This window comes from Protopterus annectens, chromosome 8.part0, assembly GCF_019279795.1.
Source record: "Protopterus annectens isolate FY-2018-M chromosome 8.part0, PAN1.0, whole genome shotgun sequence".
Lineage (NCBI taxonomy): Eukaryota > Metazoa > Chordata > Ceratodontiformes > Protopteridae > Protopterus > Protopterus annectens.
Window position 1 is genome coordinate 1,366,171,970 of NC_056741.1, and position 18,091 is coordinate 1,366,190,060.

The 18,091-nt window shown below is 38.0% G+C and overlaps 1 protein-coding gene across 1 annotated transcript in view; it reads right to left on the bottom strand.

Moving 5' to 3' along the window:
* Positions 1-6,288: 6,288 nt before the first annotated feature.
* Positions 6,289-18,091, bottom strand: part of IL10RA (interleukin 10 receptor subunit alpha) — a 37,984-nt gene continuing 26,181 nt past the window's right edge. The window contains exons 5-7 of the mRNA XM_044079447.1: positions 14,884-15,034; positions 8,912-9,036; positions 6,289-7,377 (exon numbers count right to left, since the gene is read on the bottom strand). Coding sequence (XP_043935382.1) covers positions 6,289-7,377; positions 8,912-9,036; positions 14,884-15,034 — 1,365 coding nt within the window. The remainder of the gene's footprint in view (positions 7,378-8,911; positions 9,037-14,883; positions 15,035-18,091) is intronic.

An 18,091-nucleotide genomic window follows, 5' to 3' on the forward strand; every position in this document is an offset into this window, starting at 1 on the left:
ATTATTCACATGTGCAAATATTTAAATACAGATAAGTGTTCACAAGACCTGTTATAATACAACGCTAACATGACTGACAGCTTCTCGTACAAAGTTCAAAGATCAGAGTAACAACAGACATTCATTTTTGAAGAAACATCAGCCATATTTCTCAATAAATTAAACAAATGTAAACAGTTATAAGTAACATGATGTAAAACACAACATTCACTACATTCTGACCAATATTTAGTCTTCATTGGCTTTGAGGAATAATGACATTAGATACACATATCTTACAACAGTAGCTTAATTAGATGCCATAATGTCAGAAACCAGGGAAACTGGGAGTCATATATGAAATAAATGTGTACAATCTTAAGGTTCAAATCTTCATCAGTTCTGTGATAAGCTGGTAACAAAAAGATCTAGAAAGCGTGAAGCGAGTTATTCTGGAAGAATTTAAGACACAAGTGAAGAAACAGTACTTCTCTGGCAAAGTGGCAATGATGTAAAAGGTCTGGAAATATGAGACACCTATAGTTATGAGGAGGCTTTGTAAAGACTTAGTTCTACCATTTAATAGTTTGATCCCAGATACATGTATTGGGAAAATGAGTAATTCTAGCTAGAATAAGAGAACACCTAAGGCCATAAATCATAGTGCTCTTTATTAAAATCGTTGATTGGGAGCTATGGGTAGTAGCACTGTTTTCCCAGTATCCTTGACTGCAACCAGATCCGTTTGCTTTATGTGGCATGGGCAGTATCTGGCTGCTGTATTCTGTGACCTGGTGTCAAGCTGAATAGCAATCGCATGTTGTAGTGATCCCAGGCACCATCAAGCTTTCGTGGTCGAAACGTGACACTATATTTACTGTAATGGGAGTGTGAAACTAAGACCCGATTCTCTGTTTAATGTCTAACCATAAAAGATTTGTGTGCATCTTTGAATATAAAATATAAATGGGTTAGATAAATCGATCCTGAATCTAGGTCGGAAGTGGAGTGTCCTGATGTTTCTTAATCAGCATCGTAAAAGCAAACACTCCCTGACCCACTGGTATTTCTAGGTATCTGTCATTCTCTTACTAGCTTAAAAAAAAAAAAAAAAAAAAAATCCCTACCATATTTCTGCATGGAGCATATATGTACAATTCCAAAACTACAACCGTAAAAGAACACTGGTTAGGATGCGGACAGGGTTAGTGTTTCTAAACACTGAGCTTATACTTGAAAACACAGGTTTATCACCTAGATAAGTTTTTGCTGCTTGACAACTCAAATGGATTCAGATAAGCATCCCAGCACAGCAGTTTGTTATGAAATGAGACAGTGAGGTGATAAGAGACCACAGTCAGGTCATTACCAACACCTCTTACATCTCAATCACAATGGAACTTTTCAAAGCCAATGCCTTCAGCGGACAAGAAACATAACACCGAAGCATTAATAACTGTAAAATGGGGTGTCTGTTTGTTGCAGTCTGGCTACTGCCTAGATGGTACCCACATGCAGGCAAGGGGGCCATTTTGGGGTGACAAGTCCATTTAAACAAATTCTACAATAGACCGTCGACTTATAAAGTAACAATGAAAAAAAAAACTTTGCATCCAAGAAAATATTTGAGCAGCCTGCAAGATGAATGAATGAAAGCAAATAGTTGTCAGCCTTTATCATTCCACTCTCAGACTAACCCACTTGTTACCCCCCTTTCCAAGAATGGCTCAGAGTTGCATTCTTTTAGGATTAAGGTCATTCAGAGACAAAGATACTAAAGTGTTTCTAATGCACATAGTCCAGATTTCCCTAAATGCACGTAGTCCAGTTTTTCCTATTCATCAGCTTGACAAATTAGACAAGCTTATATTACAGCCTTATCCCAATCTGTGTATATTGTTAACATAGTGGTAAATATACAAGAAGGCTATTACTTCTTGCATTTCTTATTTTAGAAGTCTTTGCCAAACAGGAAATGGTGATTTCCGAGTATGGCTAGTAAAATCAATTAATTCACACACAAAATTATTTTCCCATCCTTGACTGCAGCAGGAAATCATTTATTTTTGTCTCTTGCAATGAACAAACTACCTTCTTATTTTAGTTTGCTTTTTAAGGTAATTTTTTAGGGTAAAAATTCTGATGATTCTAGCTGGATACTAGAGTCTCAAATGACAGGTTAGATGACAGCACTGCTCGGGCACAGGACGGTGAGATTACTACAGAGGACTCAGCTGAGGCCCTGTATTCTTTGGGTATTACTGAGACAATCTGCTGTGTCTGCTCTAGCATTCCAACAAACTTCCATGTCACAAATTCACTCATACTATTCAGAAGCAATAAATTATTAAAAAAAACAACTCTGCAGCATATGGATGAAGCATACCAGAACACTGCAAGACTCAAAAGAGTTGTTGAGCCATAGCATGCTGATTAGGCAGATAATGATACATACTCAAGTAAATTCTAGTACTTTCTGGATAAAAGACAGGGCATCAGGTCACCTGTCATTTTTTGCCATCACCAGCTGTGCAGAGTGTAGACATATTATTTAAATGTGACATCAGCACATTTTGTCAATGCCTTCACAGTGCAGTTTCAGTCTATAAATAAGCTGTCTGAAATGGTCATGTGACCAGACTCTGACTAAAGATGAAACTGAAGTGTTTTCAAGCTATAAGCTACTCAAAGTAACAAAACATCAAAACGCTCTCCCTTTCTATGGAATCAGGAGCTAAAATTTCTAGACCTTTAATTACAGTGCTGTCCAGTCACTGCTTTCAAATAAAATGACCAGGAAATGTTCAAAGAAACACTATCAGTGCTATCACTGCTATAGATTTAGAGAAAACAGAGGGTAAAAAACATGTAGCAGTGAGGACATTATATCCACATTTTGCAACAACTGCTCATGCAGTAGTTTATGTTCTCAAGCAGAAGTATGCATGCTTGATTGTACACGTCAGTGCAATTAGGGGTATACCTAGCTCTGGGCAATAAGCTAAAGGGAACATGAACATGATCACAAATTAGACAACACAAGAGAATCACACTCAATTCATATCAGTCAATAGAAGTAGACAGCACACTTAGTACTGATTAGGCAATAGAAGAAGATAGCTTACACAGCCATACTTCTCTACCTCATAGCACAAGAAAGCTGGACAAAGCTGAAAATAATGGGGGGACAAAGGCCCAAAAATAGGGGCAGATTTTAGATATTGCTTTTATAAATTTAAAAAGTTGGTTGAATGACAGGTTTGTGTTAGGATACATTTTCTAAAGTATACAAGGTCAGAAACTAAATGCATGTCATTACTCAATGACCTCAGTCCTCAATGATTTGCCCAAGAAAAAAATCAAATGTTAAAAGAAACAGAACAGAAAGGTACTTTTCCGTTAACGGGGCAACAGACTTCTCGAAACAGAACTGTCGCCGCGAAGCATGCCCGGAGAAGTACCTAAACTTACAAAGGATCTTTTTTCCTTTCTCCTCGTTTCCGTAACCTGTAAATGCATGTATAAACATTGTGTTCCAGATAGAAAATGGATCTCGCTAATATAAATTACAGTGAACAGACATCCTGAAGTTGTCTCGATTTGGGTCAAGTCAGTTAAAAAAGTAGTTGGTGCTTTTCGGAAGATAAACAGTATGGCTGCAAACCTTCTATACAACGGCACTGGCATCTTGCTATAGAACAAAGGTGATGCAAAACTTAGCAGATTTATTCATGATAAAAATGAGGTTCATCATGAATTCCACTACCCAGTTTGTAACCTTGGCAGGTGAAATTCCACAAACTGCTATAATCGAGCAGTGCTGTACACTGACATACTTCCTAAAAGCAATGAGCAGTTCTGTAGAAAAATGACATGCCTGTGTTGGTGGTGTAAGTGTGCCATCCACATCAAAAATGCAGAAAATAGACTTAGCTATTATGTACAAAAAGCCAGTGAGATGAATGGGGAAGGGAGTGACAGAGGCCTGGCACGGAGGGGTTGCCTGTGATAGAAAATCAGCTCATGAGTTGTGTAGGATATTTAAATGAACACAGTTTAAAGGGAGCGAGGCTTAATTGTATTTTTCTGTAGTGCAAACATAAAATATATTTTTAGATTTTAAGAAAAAAAAAAATAAAGCCAACATTTTGGGCAATGAAGTTTGTGGAAAACCTGGCAATTCCTGTGACTTCTCCGCTTGGTAGACAGGAAGGAAACACTTAACGTGATCGTTGAGCTCAAAGCCAGTGTCTTATGTCTTTTAACCAGGTATGTGGAAAATTTAGAAATGACATTGCCTTTGTTAATTATTATGCAGTAAAATAATTTTACACACATCTGGTTATATTCAGACCAAAAAAAAAAAAAAGTGACAAATAACTGGATTCAGAGCTCAGCAACCGTGTTTAAAGTGCTGCCCCGATAACGGAGAAGTACCACCAAAAATATTAGGCAAAAATCTGGATATTCTGTGAAGCGTGGGCAGCTACCACCAAAAATATTAGGCAAAAATCTGGATATTCTGTGAAGCGTGGGCAGTTGGGAGGTATGCACACAGCACAGACTTGGCAGGAAGTAAGAAACACATGCAGTACTAATGAATCAGGATAAAAAAGAAGAATGCTCTGCACCAATCAGGAGGCAGAAGAAATAAGCATGTTCAGTACTGATCAGGCTGCACAAGATAGGAGCATGCTCAATACGTATAAGACTGTGCATTAAGGGTCAGACAGAAGTACAAAAAGTAGGAAATATGCAAAGTAATGATCAAACAGTATTAATGTGACAACACAAGAAGGAAGCATGTGTTTGTTTGTGTCTTTCAGCTTTTCCCGGTTAGGGGCCGCCACAGCGGAACTCCGGTCCGCTAATGATTGGTAGTGGATTTTTACGTACCGGGTTACCAGCCCTGATACGCAACCTTCAACGAAGGCATGCCCCATTCACTTATGCCTCCACACAGAAGACCCTCTAGCTGAGAATCAAATGGGACAACGTCTTGCTATGAGGTGACAACGCTACCACAGCACCACCACCGCAGTCTAAGAAGGAAGCATGTGTATTACTGATAAAGCTACAAAGGAGTAAGCGTGTTCATAGTTCTCAAAATCTTACATAAAGAATCAGGGACAAATCCAGAAATAAATCAATGACACTTTTTAAAATATTAGTATTATGAACCTCAAAAATTGAGAGATAAACAGAATATGAATTAACATTAATTTTCTGAAGTAAGAAAAAGTATACAACTCTAATTATTGTAAATATTAAAGTGTAATCCACCACCTTTTCTCCCAAAATTGCCAGTTGTAAGAGGGATTAGGATGGACAGAGCAAAACTCAGAGCACAAATCAGCGATATCAGTGAAAATCAGGGACAGTTGTGAAGTACTCAAATGTTCAGACAGGGAAGGATGATAAAGGATGATAAAGAAACATTATCAGTCCAGATCAAGTGACATAAAAAGGGAGCATGGACAATGCTGATCATGCAGCAACTGTGGTAGCAGTGAGCATGCCCAGTACGAATCAAGCAACACATGTGGAAGTATGCGCAGTACTGAACAGATTACAGAATTAAACACAAGCACATACCAGGCTCAGTAATAACCAAGTAGTGCAGGAAAGGAACTCGGCTCAATCATGATCAGGTAACAAGAGAAGGATGGAAGCATGTTCAGAACTGATCAGGTGAAAGGAAGCACAAAAAGACAAACGTACCTAGAGAAGATCATGCAAAGTATGCCAGCATCAGTACTATTTACAGGTAATACAATTCTACAAGATTATGCTGTCAATGCTTTCTAGGATGCTTCTGTTCTTCTACAGCCCCACCTTTTCACAAAAATCAAAGAAAGAATGTAGTTAAAATTGATCTTACATTACAAAAAAATGAAGCAAAGATAAAACAAATACAGAGCAATGTCAGTCTGCTCAAAAGCTCAGGAGACAGAAAAAAAAAATAAGCTTGCTCAGGCCACAAAACCTGGAGGTCCCCTCTACTTTCCTTTGTAAACCACAATTGTGACTAAACTGTCAGTGCTTCACTGCCACTGAGTTAATGTTTCACTATGTGAGTCAATAAAATACTTTCTTATTTTTGTTTAATAATTTTCTTTTTGCCACACTGTGGTATATTAGGATCTAGGTTGCAGTATTTCAGTTCTACAATGACCAAAAGGTCATTTTGACATAATTCCAATATATAACCATAAATAAGCCAGTCATCTTCCAAGAATGCTCAGTACATTGAAGGTCCATTTTATAAAAATGAAGTCAACCTATAAATTGCAACACATTCTGCTGGACTTAAAGGTTAGCAACAATGATTTCCATGTCTGTTAGTAAATTAACACTCTGCATGTCTGTAGGATCCCATTGTGTACATCTGGATGGCACTGCCCAGGAGTGAAGAACTGCAGAGTTTTCTACAGAAAGATCAGAACAGACTTGCAATGACTTTAGAAGTTTATAGTCCTGATTCTGATATGTTGGTCTGTACAGATCATCTTTGCACTGATCAGATTGTGTAACTTCAAGTTTATGCAAGAAGCTGCTCAGATAAGGTTGGTTATCATGCGTACTATCAACACTGTCTAACTCTAAATCATTGCTGCTTATATGTGCAGGTGCTTGTTTCAGATAAGGCTGGAACTCTTCAAAGTCTGAGACACCTTCTGCTCTTTCTATTCCATCACCTACGTTACTAACATTTTCAAAATTTGGACATCTCCAACTATAAAAGTGGTCTGTGTCAGGGCTTTGTGCTGTGCCTTCTGCGTTATTTCTGTCCCCGTGTAATTCCTGATCCTCTACAAGTTGTGTAGTTACGGTCTGTTGTTTCAAGTACATATTGAAATGCACAGGTTCTATCCCATTCTGGAGATTGCCATCACCACTGTCACAGCTACTGCCATATGCAAGAACAAGTTCTCCTTCCTCACAAGCAGCAGGCTGACTCGTGCCCAAATAGCTATATCTCCTTACACACAAGGACTGCCTTTCCATGCTTATCCCACTATCATCAGTAGAACACATTCTTACAGCATTAGTTTCTTCTAAGTCATATGTCTGGGTCTGATGCAGATCATTCTGAAAACCATGTGACTGGGAAGACTCTGAAGATGCCCTCCTAAAACAAACACCACTGTCCACACTGGTGCATTTTTCCTCTGGGTCACTCTGGTCTTGCAATTTCAGCATCTTCTCTTGGCAATCCTGATGGAATGCATGAAAGGTTGACATGAAAGGTGAGAGACGTTCAAAGCACACACCACTGTCTAAGCTACAAGGCCTCATGGATGGTGTGCATACTGTAAAATTCTCTATACATTTCTCATGCATAAAGATGCGATGGTCTAGAGTCCTAGGGTAGCACTTGTGCTCTAAGATAGATTTCTAAAAGAAAAATTAAGCACAGTAAGTGACAGTAATACAATTTTATAACTTACTAAAAGTGTGTATGATTCATTTGCCATAACTAATGCAAAAACAAGACATATATATATATATATATACCATGCCCTACTAAGGGATTATTAAAGATTACAAGTCCTTGCAAAGGTTAAAAGGATAAAATATCTTACTCTATGACTCACTGAGAAATACTATGTTGAGGAAATCTTTGTTTCACCTCATTAAAAAATCAGGTCCTCAAAAACCCACACATCAACACTGTAATATGTGTTTCTGCATGGCAGGCAGGACCCAGTGCAGTGTATGTGCGTGTGTGTGTATGTGTGTGTGTGTGTGTGTGTGTGTGTGTGTGTGTGTGTGTGTGTCTGCTGGGGAGCACAGGCTAACACTTTGGTCACATAATGGGGAAAGCAGAAATTCCTCATTAAAACATACAGTGGTTGTGCATACACAGCAATCTTGTTATGTCTAAGAAAATACTCTCCAATGCACAACAAAACCATGGTTCAATCACAAGACCTGTATGACACCACACAGCAGTCTTATGCAAAAGTGATCTCGTGTTCACTGAAAAAAGTACTAAAATGTATAAAATGCTAACTCAACCAAACATCTTTACTAAAACCGCACACGTGGCCTAGGAATCTACCTTGTGATCTGTGCAACTTGATCAAACATAATTGAACAAATAAAACAGAACTAATTACACACTAATAAAGTATATGACAAGTATGAAAAAGTATCTGGTCACAGCCTTAACAGTCACATTTGAGTAGCAATTGTTCACAACCAGTGCTTTTTGAATAAGAACTTTGTCATACATTGCTGAAATATGACCATTGTTGACAACATTCATTCCACTCAGGTGGATTCTGATTGCAGCAGTATGTGACAATAAGTCTTGTATTTGCTGTCACAGGACATCCTGTCATGTCACTAATCGCACTATACCAAAAGTGACAGCAAAGCATATTCAGGCCCTGTCTTCTGCATTAGTGGGAGGTAGTAGTACTGATTAGTGGGGGTTAATGTAAGGTCAAAAGTTAGTGGGTAATAAGGGGAATGAAAAAACAAACTTTAGTTAAGAACAAAGTCTGTAAGGTAGAAAAGCGATGGACTATTAAGATGTCTTCATTAGACTTAAAGAAATTAAATAAAAATACTAAGGATAAAAAAGTCTGATTTTGTAAGATGTTATCAGTACTAAACCACTGTGAAAATTCACTGCTGCAATCTTACTAGACTTTAATGAATACATGACTGTACTAAAACATTAAAATTATATAATGTTATAGTATTTTTATAGTAGAAAATGTAATGCTCCAACCTAGCAAGACTATTATGAATATTTAAATAAATGCACTATAACATTTAAAGTATGCCTGTTAATTATTACAGCATCAGCAAACTGCACAGAAAAATGCAGGCAGACATATATTGTTCAGAAATTAAAAGAGCTGCCTTATTCCCCTGCGAGTGCTACGTAAACTATTCCAAAGACATGATCAAGACTTACCAGCACGTCTGGAGTCTTTGTGGGCTGATGGATGTAAGCGTGAATAAGGAGAGCAAAAATCACTAGCAACCCTGGGATGACAGCAACAACACAACCTCCGGCAAGGACGACACTAAAAACATTACCTACAATTTCAAAGAGAACAAATTCAATACTGAGAAATGCCACCACACAATTTACAGAGAAGCGCAATACTCAAATGTCATCATACAACTTAGAAAAACATTACAAGGAAAAAACTGGTGTGATAAAAATATTACAATTAAACATTTTTTTCATCACAGACACTGCACTGCAGCCACTTTAGTAATTTAAGTGTACACATTTTTTTAGCCTTTTTGTGCATTTTTGTAAAATAGAGAAAGCCCAAACCTACTGTCACTACTTTTTACACAATACCACAGTACCACTGCACATGTATAGTTTACAGTTTACACATTTGTGATTTATGCAATATGTCTTGCCAGGAACTGTTTTGTCAATATTTGTGAACCCAGTGTTCTTTACTCCAAATACAAGTGTGACCCCCTAAAGAAAACACAGCAGATAAGATGATGTCTAGGTTATGCCTCCAACAGGTAATTGTTAACTGCTTTCACAGCCTCTCAGCACATTTTAGCATGAGATTCCTGGACAGTTGTCAGTACATTAAACGCTTTACTGAAACGAGTTTGCAACCCATGTCAAATGTATTGTAAGACTATGTATATCTCATCGAAAAGCTATGACATACCCTTTTGGGTAAAGCTGTACCCAACATCTTGCTGTGAAGTCTGATGGATTTATGAAACATCACAGCACCTCACAGACACATACACAAATCAAGCTTCTGCACACTCATTTTTTTTATTAAGCACATGAGTTAACACAGTGGTATCTTACCAGGCTGCATCCATTAGAACCCATGCATTACATATCTACAATGACGAGCAGAGTGCTGTGCGACGATGTACAAGTCATCATGTATTACATAACTGCAATGATGAGCAGAATGTTGTGTGATGATGTACAAGTCATCATGCGTTACATATCTACAATGATGAGCAGAGTGCTGTGTGACGATGTACAAGTCATCATGCGTTACTTATTTACAATAACGAGCAGAGTGCTATGTTTCTATGTACAAGTCATCATGTATTACATAACTGCAATGATGAGAAGAATGCTGTGTGATGATGTACAAGTCATCATGCGTTACATATCTACAATGATGAGCAGAGTGCTATGTGACTATGTACAAGTCATCATGCATTACATATCTACAATGGCGAGTAGAATGCTGTGTGATGATGTACAAGTTATCATGCGTTACATATCTACAATGATGAGCAGAGTGCTGTGTGACGATGTACAAGTCATCATGCGTTACTTATTTACAATAACGAGCAGAGTGCTATGTTTCTATGTACAAGTCATCATGTATTACATAACTGCAATGATGAGAAGAATGCTGTGTGATGATGTACAAGTCATCATGCGTTACATATCTACAATGATGAGCAGAGTGCTATGTGACTATGTACAAGTCATCATGCATTACATATCTACAATGGCGAGTAGAATGCTGTGTGATGATGTACAAGTCATCATGCGTTACATATCTACAATGATGAGCAGAGTGCTGTGTGACGATGTACAAGTCATCATGCGTTACTTATTTACAATAACGAGCAGAGTGCTATGTTTCTATGTACAAGTCATCATGTATTACATAACTGCAATGATGAGAAGAATGCTGTGTGATGATGTACAAGTCATCATGCGTTACATATCTACAATGATGAGCAGAGTGCTATGTGACTATGTACCAGTCATCATGCATTACATATCTACAATGGCGAGTAGAATGCTGTGTGATGATGTACAAGTCATCATGCGTTACATATCTACAATGATGAGCAGAGTGCTGTGTGACGATGTACAAGTCATCATGCGTTACTTATTTACAATAACGAGCAGAGTGCTATGTTTCTATGTACAAGTCATCATGTATTACATAACTGCAATGATGAGAAGAATGCTGTGTGATGATGTACAAGTCATCATGCGTTACATATCTACAATGATGAGCAGAGTGCTATGTGACTATGTACAAGTAATCATGCATTACATATCTACAATGGCGAGTAGAATGCTGTGTGATGATGTACAAGTCATTTGCCAGCCAACTACTACTTAGCCATCTCGAAAAATGAAACACTGGGGGGGGGGGGGAGTTGTATGCAAATAACTATTAAATGGGAGTCTATTCTACTTTTTCAGACAAACTTGGTTAAATCATTAAAATCTGATCATAGTAAGTCAATTGCTTCTACTATGAGTGGATGAGCACAAATTCCCCAACCCTCAACCCCTCCAAAAATCAACCTGCTGAAAAAATAAATGAAAACATTGTTGTTGGTTTTTTGCGGGGCACAAGCCCCCCTACACCCTTAATGTGGGGGGCTGCACTCCCCCTCCAAACTTTACAATCAGCACCATGGTCGCACTACAAGGGAGAAGAGGACAGAATTCTCTGACAATACTTTTCAGTGGAAAGGCCAGTGTTGACAGGGGATTAAGTTTCGGGTAGTTGAGGCTTCAAATTGCATTCATTAAACAGTAGTATAGCCTAGTCAAACTACCTAAAAAGTTACATGGTATAAAACTAGACTAGCCTTGCATAGTAAGAACAGTAAACAGGAATTGCTGCAACTATCACAACTTTCTAATTTGATTTGTTAAATGATCACAGTAAAACTTAAATTACTCTTTAATTCTATGTTTTTCCAGGACAAAAAACAAAAGAAAAATCTAGCAAGGCTGGACTTTCCACTGTGTGATTCCTTAAACCTCTATTAGAGGAAACATAGGATACATGTGAAAGACTAGGTGTTTTAATTATACGGTGACACTGAATATCTATGACCTTTTACTTCTGAAATCCATTTATGAACAAATTCAGGCTAATAAAGTCAAACCCCACCAGCTGTGGACATGCAAGTTTCAGCCTTATACGACATCACCAGCACAGCATAAGTGGAATGCTCGGCTAACCTTCAAAAACACAGGGTTGCCGTACCCAGCTGATATCCATACCATTAGGGTGCGTGCAAAGTAGCCCAACCAACAAACTAAAACAATAAGTAAAAAGGTCACACAGAAAAAAACAATCAGTAAAAACCAAAAGAAAAATCTAGCAAGGCTAGACTTTCCACTGTGTGAGTCCTTAAAACTCTTGTATTAGAGGCAACATGGGACATATGCAAATGATGCTTTAAGTCTGAAAAATATCCCAACCAACAAACTAAACCAAAATCATTTGTTTTTGTTTGTCAAAAATATTACTTGGAACTGACTGGAAGGAAAGACACACTGGGTAATGTCAACTTTGTTGCCTATGGACGGGTTAACATTAACTGGTTTCGTTATTGTGCCTTTCAAATATTTTCATTCTCAATATTTTAGTTTGACAAAGTCATTACTCGATGGAATCAGTTTCAGGATTATGACAGTAAACCTATATTTATATATACATACATATATAAAAATGTATATATGAATTTATAATGGATCCTCTAAACAAAAAACGATGAACACATTACTTAAAACTATTCTTTTTGCAGGGGGCAAGCCCCTTTGCACAGGCCGGGTTAGCATTGTCTCCTCACAGAAAGTGGTTCTCTGGTTTGATTCTCTACTGGAGTACCTTCTGTGCGGAGTCTGCATGTCCTTCCTGTGGTCGGAGGGTTTCCTTTAGGGTGCTCTGGTCTCCTCCCACATTCCAAAGACATGCAGTACTTGGATTGGACACCCCAAATTGGCCATTATGTGCGAATGAGTGGTATGGATAAACTACTACTGCAGGGATAACCACCAGGCAGTGTAAACCATGGCTCGGATAATTGTCACTGTTGAAAGCGACACCCCGACCCCATGTGCAAAATGGGAAAAAGGGGTTGAGCATGGCTGGATGGAAGTGCCTTTGCACCGCCACACATCCTGCAATTTATACATACCAACTACATGATCACATTACAGTGGAGAAAGGACAAATACCCAGGCACCACTGTACCGCGATCTCATACATGAGAAGCCCTTTTGCCAGTCTACTCGCTGTTTAAACAGGTGAAAAACTGAATAGTTGCTTGACACCCATATTATACACACACATTTTATATTATATATATATATATATATATATATATATATATATATATATATATATATATATCTCAAACAATGGCAGTAATAAAACTAGTTACATGTGGTTAGTCAGAAGTGTGGGAAAGAAAGCATGCTGTAAGGATTAAGAGGTAGCAAAAGGAAGTGGCAACAATTTGTCATATTCAGGACTCAGGATAGAACATGACAGAAAATATGATATACATGTATTGTGTATTCACCTTCCAAACAGGGGAAATTTTAAATTGATAACCTTAATCTGTTTCAAATCTGTATATATATATATATATATATATATATATATATATATATATATATATATATATATCTATATCTATATCTATATATATATATATATATATATATATATACATATACACACACACACACACACACACACACACACACACACACACACACACACACACACACACACACACACATACATACATAAACACACACACACATTACATACATACACACACACATATACACATACGCTCAGCTTCCAAAGAGGAACATTTAAGTTGCCAGAGTTAGTCTAATATGTTTTGTGTAAAGTACCAATAAAGCAGCAAAACAGAACATAACAGTTCTTTAAATGTAAAGTACACAGGGAATGGGTTGAAGGCAGAAGCCCTGACCTCCCTCCCTACTTGCTGGAGTGGACAAGCCAGGAAATAGCTATTCTTTTCTCCCAGCTTCTCCGTGACCGAGATGGCAGTCAAACTCATACTGACTGGGTTATAGTCAGGACCCTATCCGTCTGTGCCACTGAACTGGGTTCACAATTGTTTTGATTGGGCACAGTCACTACCAGGTTAGCACCAATATACTCAGGATATTTTGCAGCATATTTACTACTTTATTCCTAAACTAAATGTAAAACTTGACAACATCAGTGTCAGAACAATGGCAGTGAAACAGAAGATGTTAGGTGGGACCACTGGCTCCTCTGTGTTGAGGTAGTGCCATTTATAAGACACGACTATTCTAGCAAATTCTACAGAAAGATCAGCACCAAATGCAGAAGTATAGAGTAAACTTAAATTTCTTCTTCAAATTTTTAAACCTGGTGAGACATGTTTTCAGGATGAGATAGGTTTTTGTTTGAATAAGTGATCACCTCAGTCACAGAGTATGTAAAAGAAGGCTGTAAGAATCTAACCCAACCTTGCAGAATATAACTCATTTAATTATTTTTAAACATTAGGCTATGCTGCTAGGCCTAAAACATGTGTTATATGATATTCTACTTACAGTCAAGATGATGTAAGCAAAGAGAAATAAACCAAGCTACTGAACAAAAATTAAAAAGGAACGCAAATTAAGTAGTGAAAATGGCAGATATTCTGTGTAATACAACTGTCTGAAATAATGTTTATGCATAATACTTTTCTGCCACAATCATGTTCTCTAAAACAGTGGACAAGATTGTAAAAAAAAAAATGCAAATGGCCTTTTTAATATACATCACTGTGCCTGTGAAACACTGTCTAGCACATGAAATATAAGAACATAATATGCATAAAATAAATATGCATACAGTAAATAGTTAATCACAATTTGAATGATTTTCTTAGGGTAGAACACATTTTTATACCCTCCACATCACGTGACATACAGTTAGAGCACCTCATTATGTTACTTACACGTTTTGTCTAAGTTTTGTGTCCCACTTGCCTGCTACCACTCTGTCACTGTAGCTAACCTCACCTCCTTCCTTCACTTAACCTCTCTGCCTTCTATTGTTACAACTTTCCCCTAATGCAAGTCACCATTTGGCATTACAACTTATTATTTTTTACCTTTTTCAGGAAAGGTGATGCACTGCTCTTCTGACTCCATGCTCTGATTTGATGGGTAACTCTCCACTTCTACAGTCACAATGGCACAGTAGGTCTGTTTGTGCTCCATGTATGGGATGCTTCCATTCTCATGGAAGACAATATAGGGATGCTGTGGTTTCAGGCAGAAAAAAAAAAGAAATCAGTGAGAAGGCCTGTTGTCATGGTGAAATATTGCAAAATGACCAGCTATTTTGTCTTCTCTAACACTTTCCCTGCAGAGCACCCATACCTATTAAATGCAACAATTTTCTGCACTTTCTGACTTTGAGCTTAATTATGCCTCCTTCATGAATTTCCATGGTAACTTCCCGTTACCCAGCATGTAGTTTTGAATGGGAAGAATGCTACAAACCAAACAGTAAACAAAAGCTCTTTTATCAGTTTGTCAAATTATATGAAATAAGATGGACTTCTGATTCAATCAACTGAAATTTTTACTTTTTTTTTTCATGGTGGGGCAAACCTCCATACTTCATACATTGTGACACATAGGAATGTAGTCCCTATACTCCGGGCCTACATTATAGCATCAAAATGTCAAAACTTCGAATGTTATAACATCGAACCTGAAACATCGAAAGCTGAAAACCCTGAAGACTGGGAACAGCGATTTTTTTCCCCTGGGGCAGGGGGAAATTGCTGTTCCAGTACAAAACACGAAACACACAAACACTACAAACTACTTCTAATGTGTAGGGCTATGCCCAACACTCCCCCCCTACTTAAATATACCAACTCCGAGATCGCACCACAGTGGAAGAAATAGCAAAGGCACGGAAACGGCCCACAGAATTATCTCCCTGGGAAAGAATTCAATGTTCCACGGCTTCGATATTGTCAGTCTTCGTTGTTTCAAGTTCGATGTTATGACATTCGAAGTTTTGACACTTCGATGTTATGACACAGACCCCTATACTCCCCACTGCATATTTATAATCAAATTCAAGCTTGCTGAACCTTGAAGGTAACAAGATAGCCCTCTTTGCAGTGACCACATCTGAAAAAGTGTTTGATTTCTTGTGCAGAATCCTAAGCTCTACACAGCTACTGCATAAAACTAAACACTATGCCAAGAAGGAGAACTGCAGTGACCTAGTACTGGTGAGTGGTCATGCCATAATGTAGTATTTTCTTGTATCAAGTCTCATTCTGCTGAATCCAGCTGCCCAAAATTGCATTTCAGTACAAATGGGGAGTTTTCTTCATTAGGGTAGACACTTTTGACCTTAGCTGATGTTGCTGTTGTCTTTTTGGCTTTTCCCGGTTAGGGGGTCGCCACAGCGGAACTCCTGTCTGCTAATGATTGGCAGTAGATTTTTATGGTGCTAAGTAGCCAGCCCGACGCCCAACCTTCAGTGAAGGCACACCCATTCACACATGTCTTTCGAACGCCACTTGACTGCGGGAGGACATGCAGACTCCACACAGAAGGCACTCCAGCCAAGAATCGAACAGGAGAACATCTTGCTGTGAGGCAACAACATTATTGCTGCACCACCGCGGCTGTAGCTGATAATGGGGCATAACAAAGTATATATGTTAGGGAGGGTAGCAAGAGATATCCCCCTGCATTGGCCCTTGAATACACCTCCCAAAATAATAATAAAAAAATGTTTTCTGGTGTGTTGAGTTCTACACAATTCAGCAATGAAATACTACAGCAGACTGACTACAGATGCGACAACTTTAGAAGTACTTGGCAGTCTAATGCCTTGTTTCAATAGATCATTTATTTAATTCCTTGAAGTAAGAGTCTGTACAGCCTGTATAACAACTGCATATGAATTAAATCACTATTACTCGGACTCTCTGGAACATTCACAAAACATTCAGAAGCAATGCTTAGGTTAAATCTGCACTAAAGACAGACAGGCTGCAATGGGATATTTACTTGCCACAGCTAGTTCTATAGAAATTGACAGTTGGGAAAACAGTACAGTACCCACTACCAATGTAACTAACTTCAGTGGTCAGTGTAGAGGAATAGAAAACCTTCATCTCAAAGGATGCAAGTGATTCTTGAGAAATATATTTGTCATGGCTTCCCTGCAAGGATTTTAGCTGCCTTTAGCAATCTGGTCAAATGCATGCAGTAGTACATGTGCATACTTATTCACAGACACACACACACAATCATTTGCTCTGTTTATTACAAAGCTCAGAAAAGTTCTTAATAAAATGTTAATATAGCTATAATACTCATAACCATGTAGTTCAACAAACCTAACATGGTACTGCAACACTGCAGACTATTTCTAAATAGTGGTTGTAACCAGACAACGGACTTTGGTTAGGCTATTGATGGGGCTACAACAAAATATGGCAATGTCTTGCTAACCAAATTATAATGTAGTTTTGTTATAAAGTGTAATGATGAACATTATTCTTCTCTTGAGGAAGAAATAAAAATTGGGGATAACTCACATAACACTCATAAAAACAAGATCAAAACTTCATATCCTAAAAATTGACTGAAATGGCTACACACGTTAAATGGGTTTGTCAGATATTATGTTTGGACACATGCAGCTCAGGAGACATCTAAAAAGTAATGACAGGACCCGTTAAAAACAGAAATGGAAGGTCAGATTAAACCACTTCTAAACCTAGTCAAAAATGACTTTATAGAGAACTAGATTGCAAATAGGTACAGATTACTGAAAGCATAAGAAAGGCCACCTTTGTAATGTAGGACAACTACGGATGTTTTAGAAAGTCTTGGGAAGTAGCATTCCTGTATGGAGAAACTAATAACAAAAACAAGAGAGTAGGAAATGCTCTTTGCTATTGTGGGAGTGTTAGGAAATGAAGTCTTTAATTAATAAATCACCTTGGGAGGATGAAAGTGACTGGATACAACAACATGACCATGAATGACTCTCTCTCTCTCTCTCTCTCTCCACATTTAGATTTAGGCTTCGTACATGACTTATAACTCACCTCTCTTACCTGTAAACTTACTGCTCAAAGTGCGTAATACTGGCAAAAATTATCACAGGATACACTATAGACAGCAGTAGTTTGTTTGCTGCAATAAATTTCATGTACAGCTATACGTAACAACTCTGTTTTTATGTATCTACACATAAATGTGCAACAGCAAACACGGTTTTAAGCATCACATTTCCTACAACACAGGTGCCACATAAGCACAGATAGGTCTAGC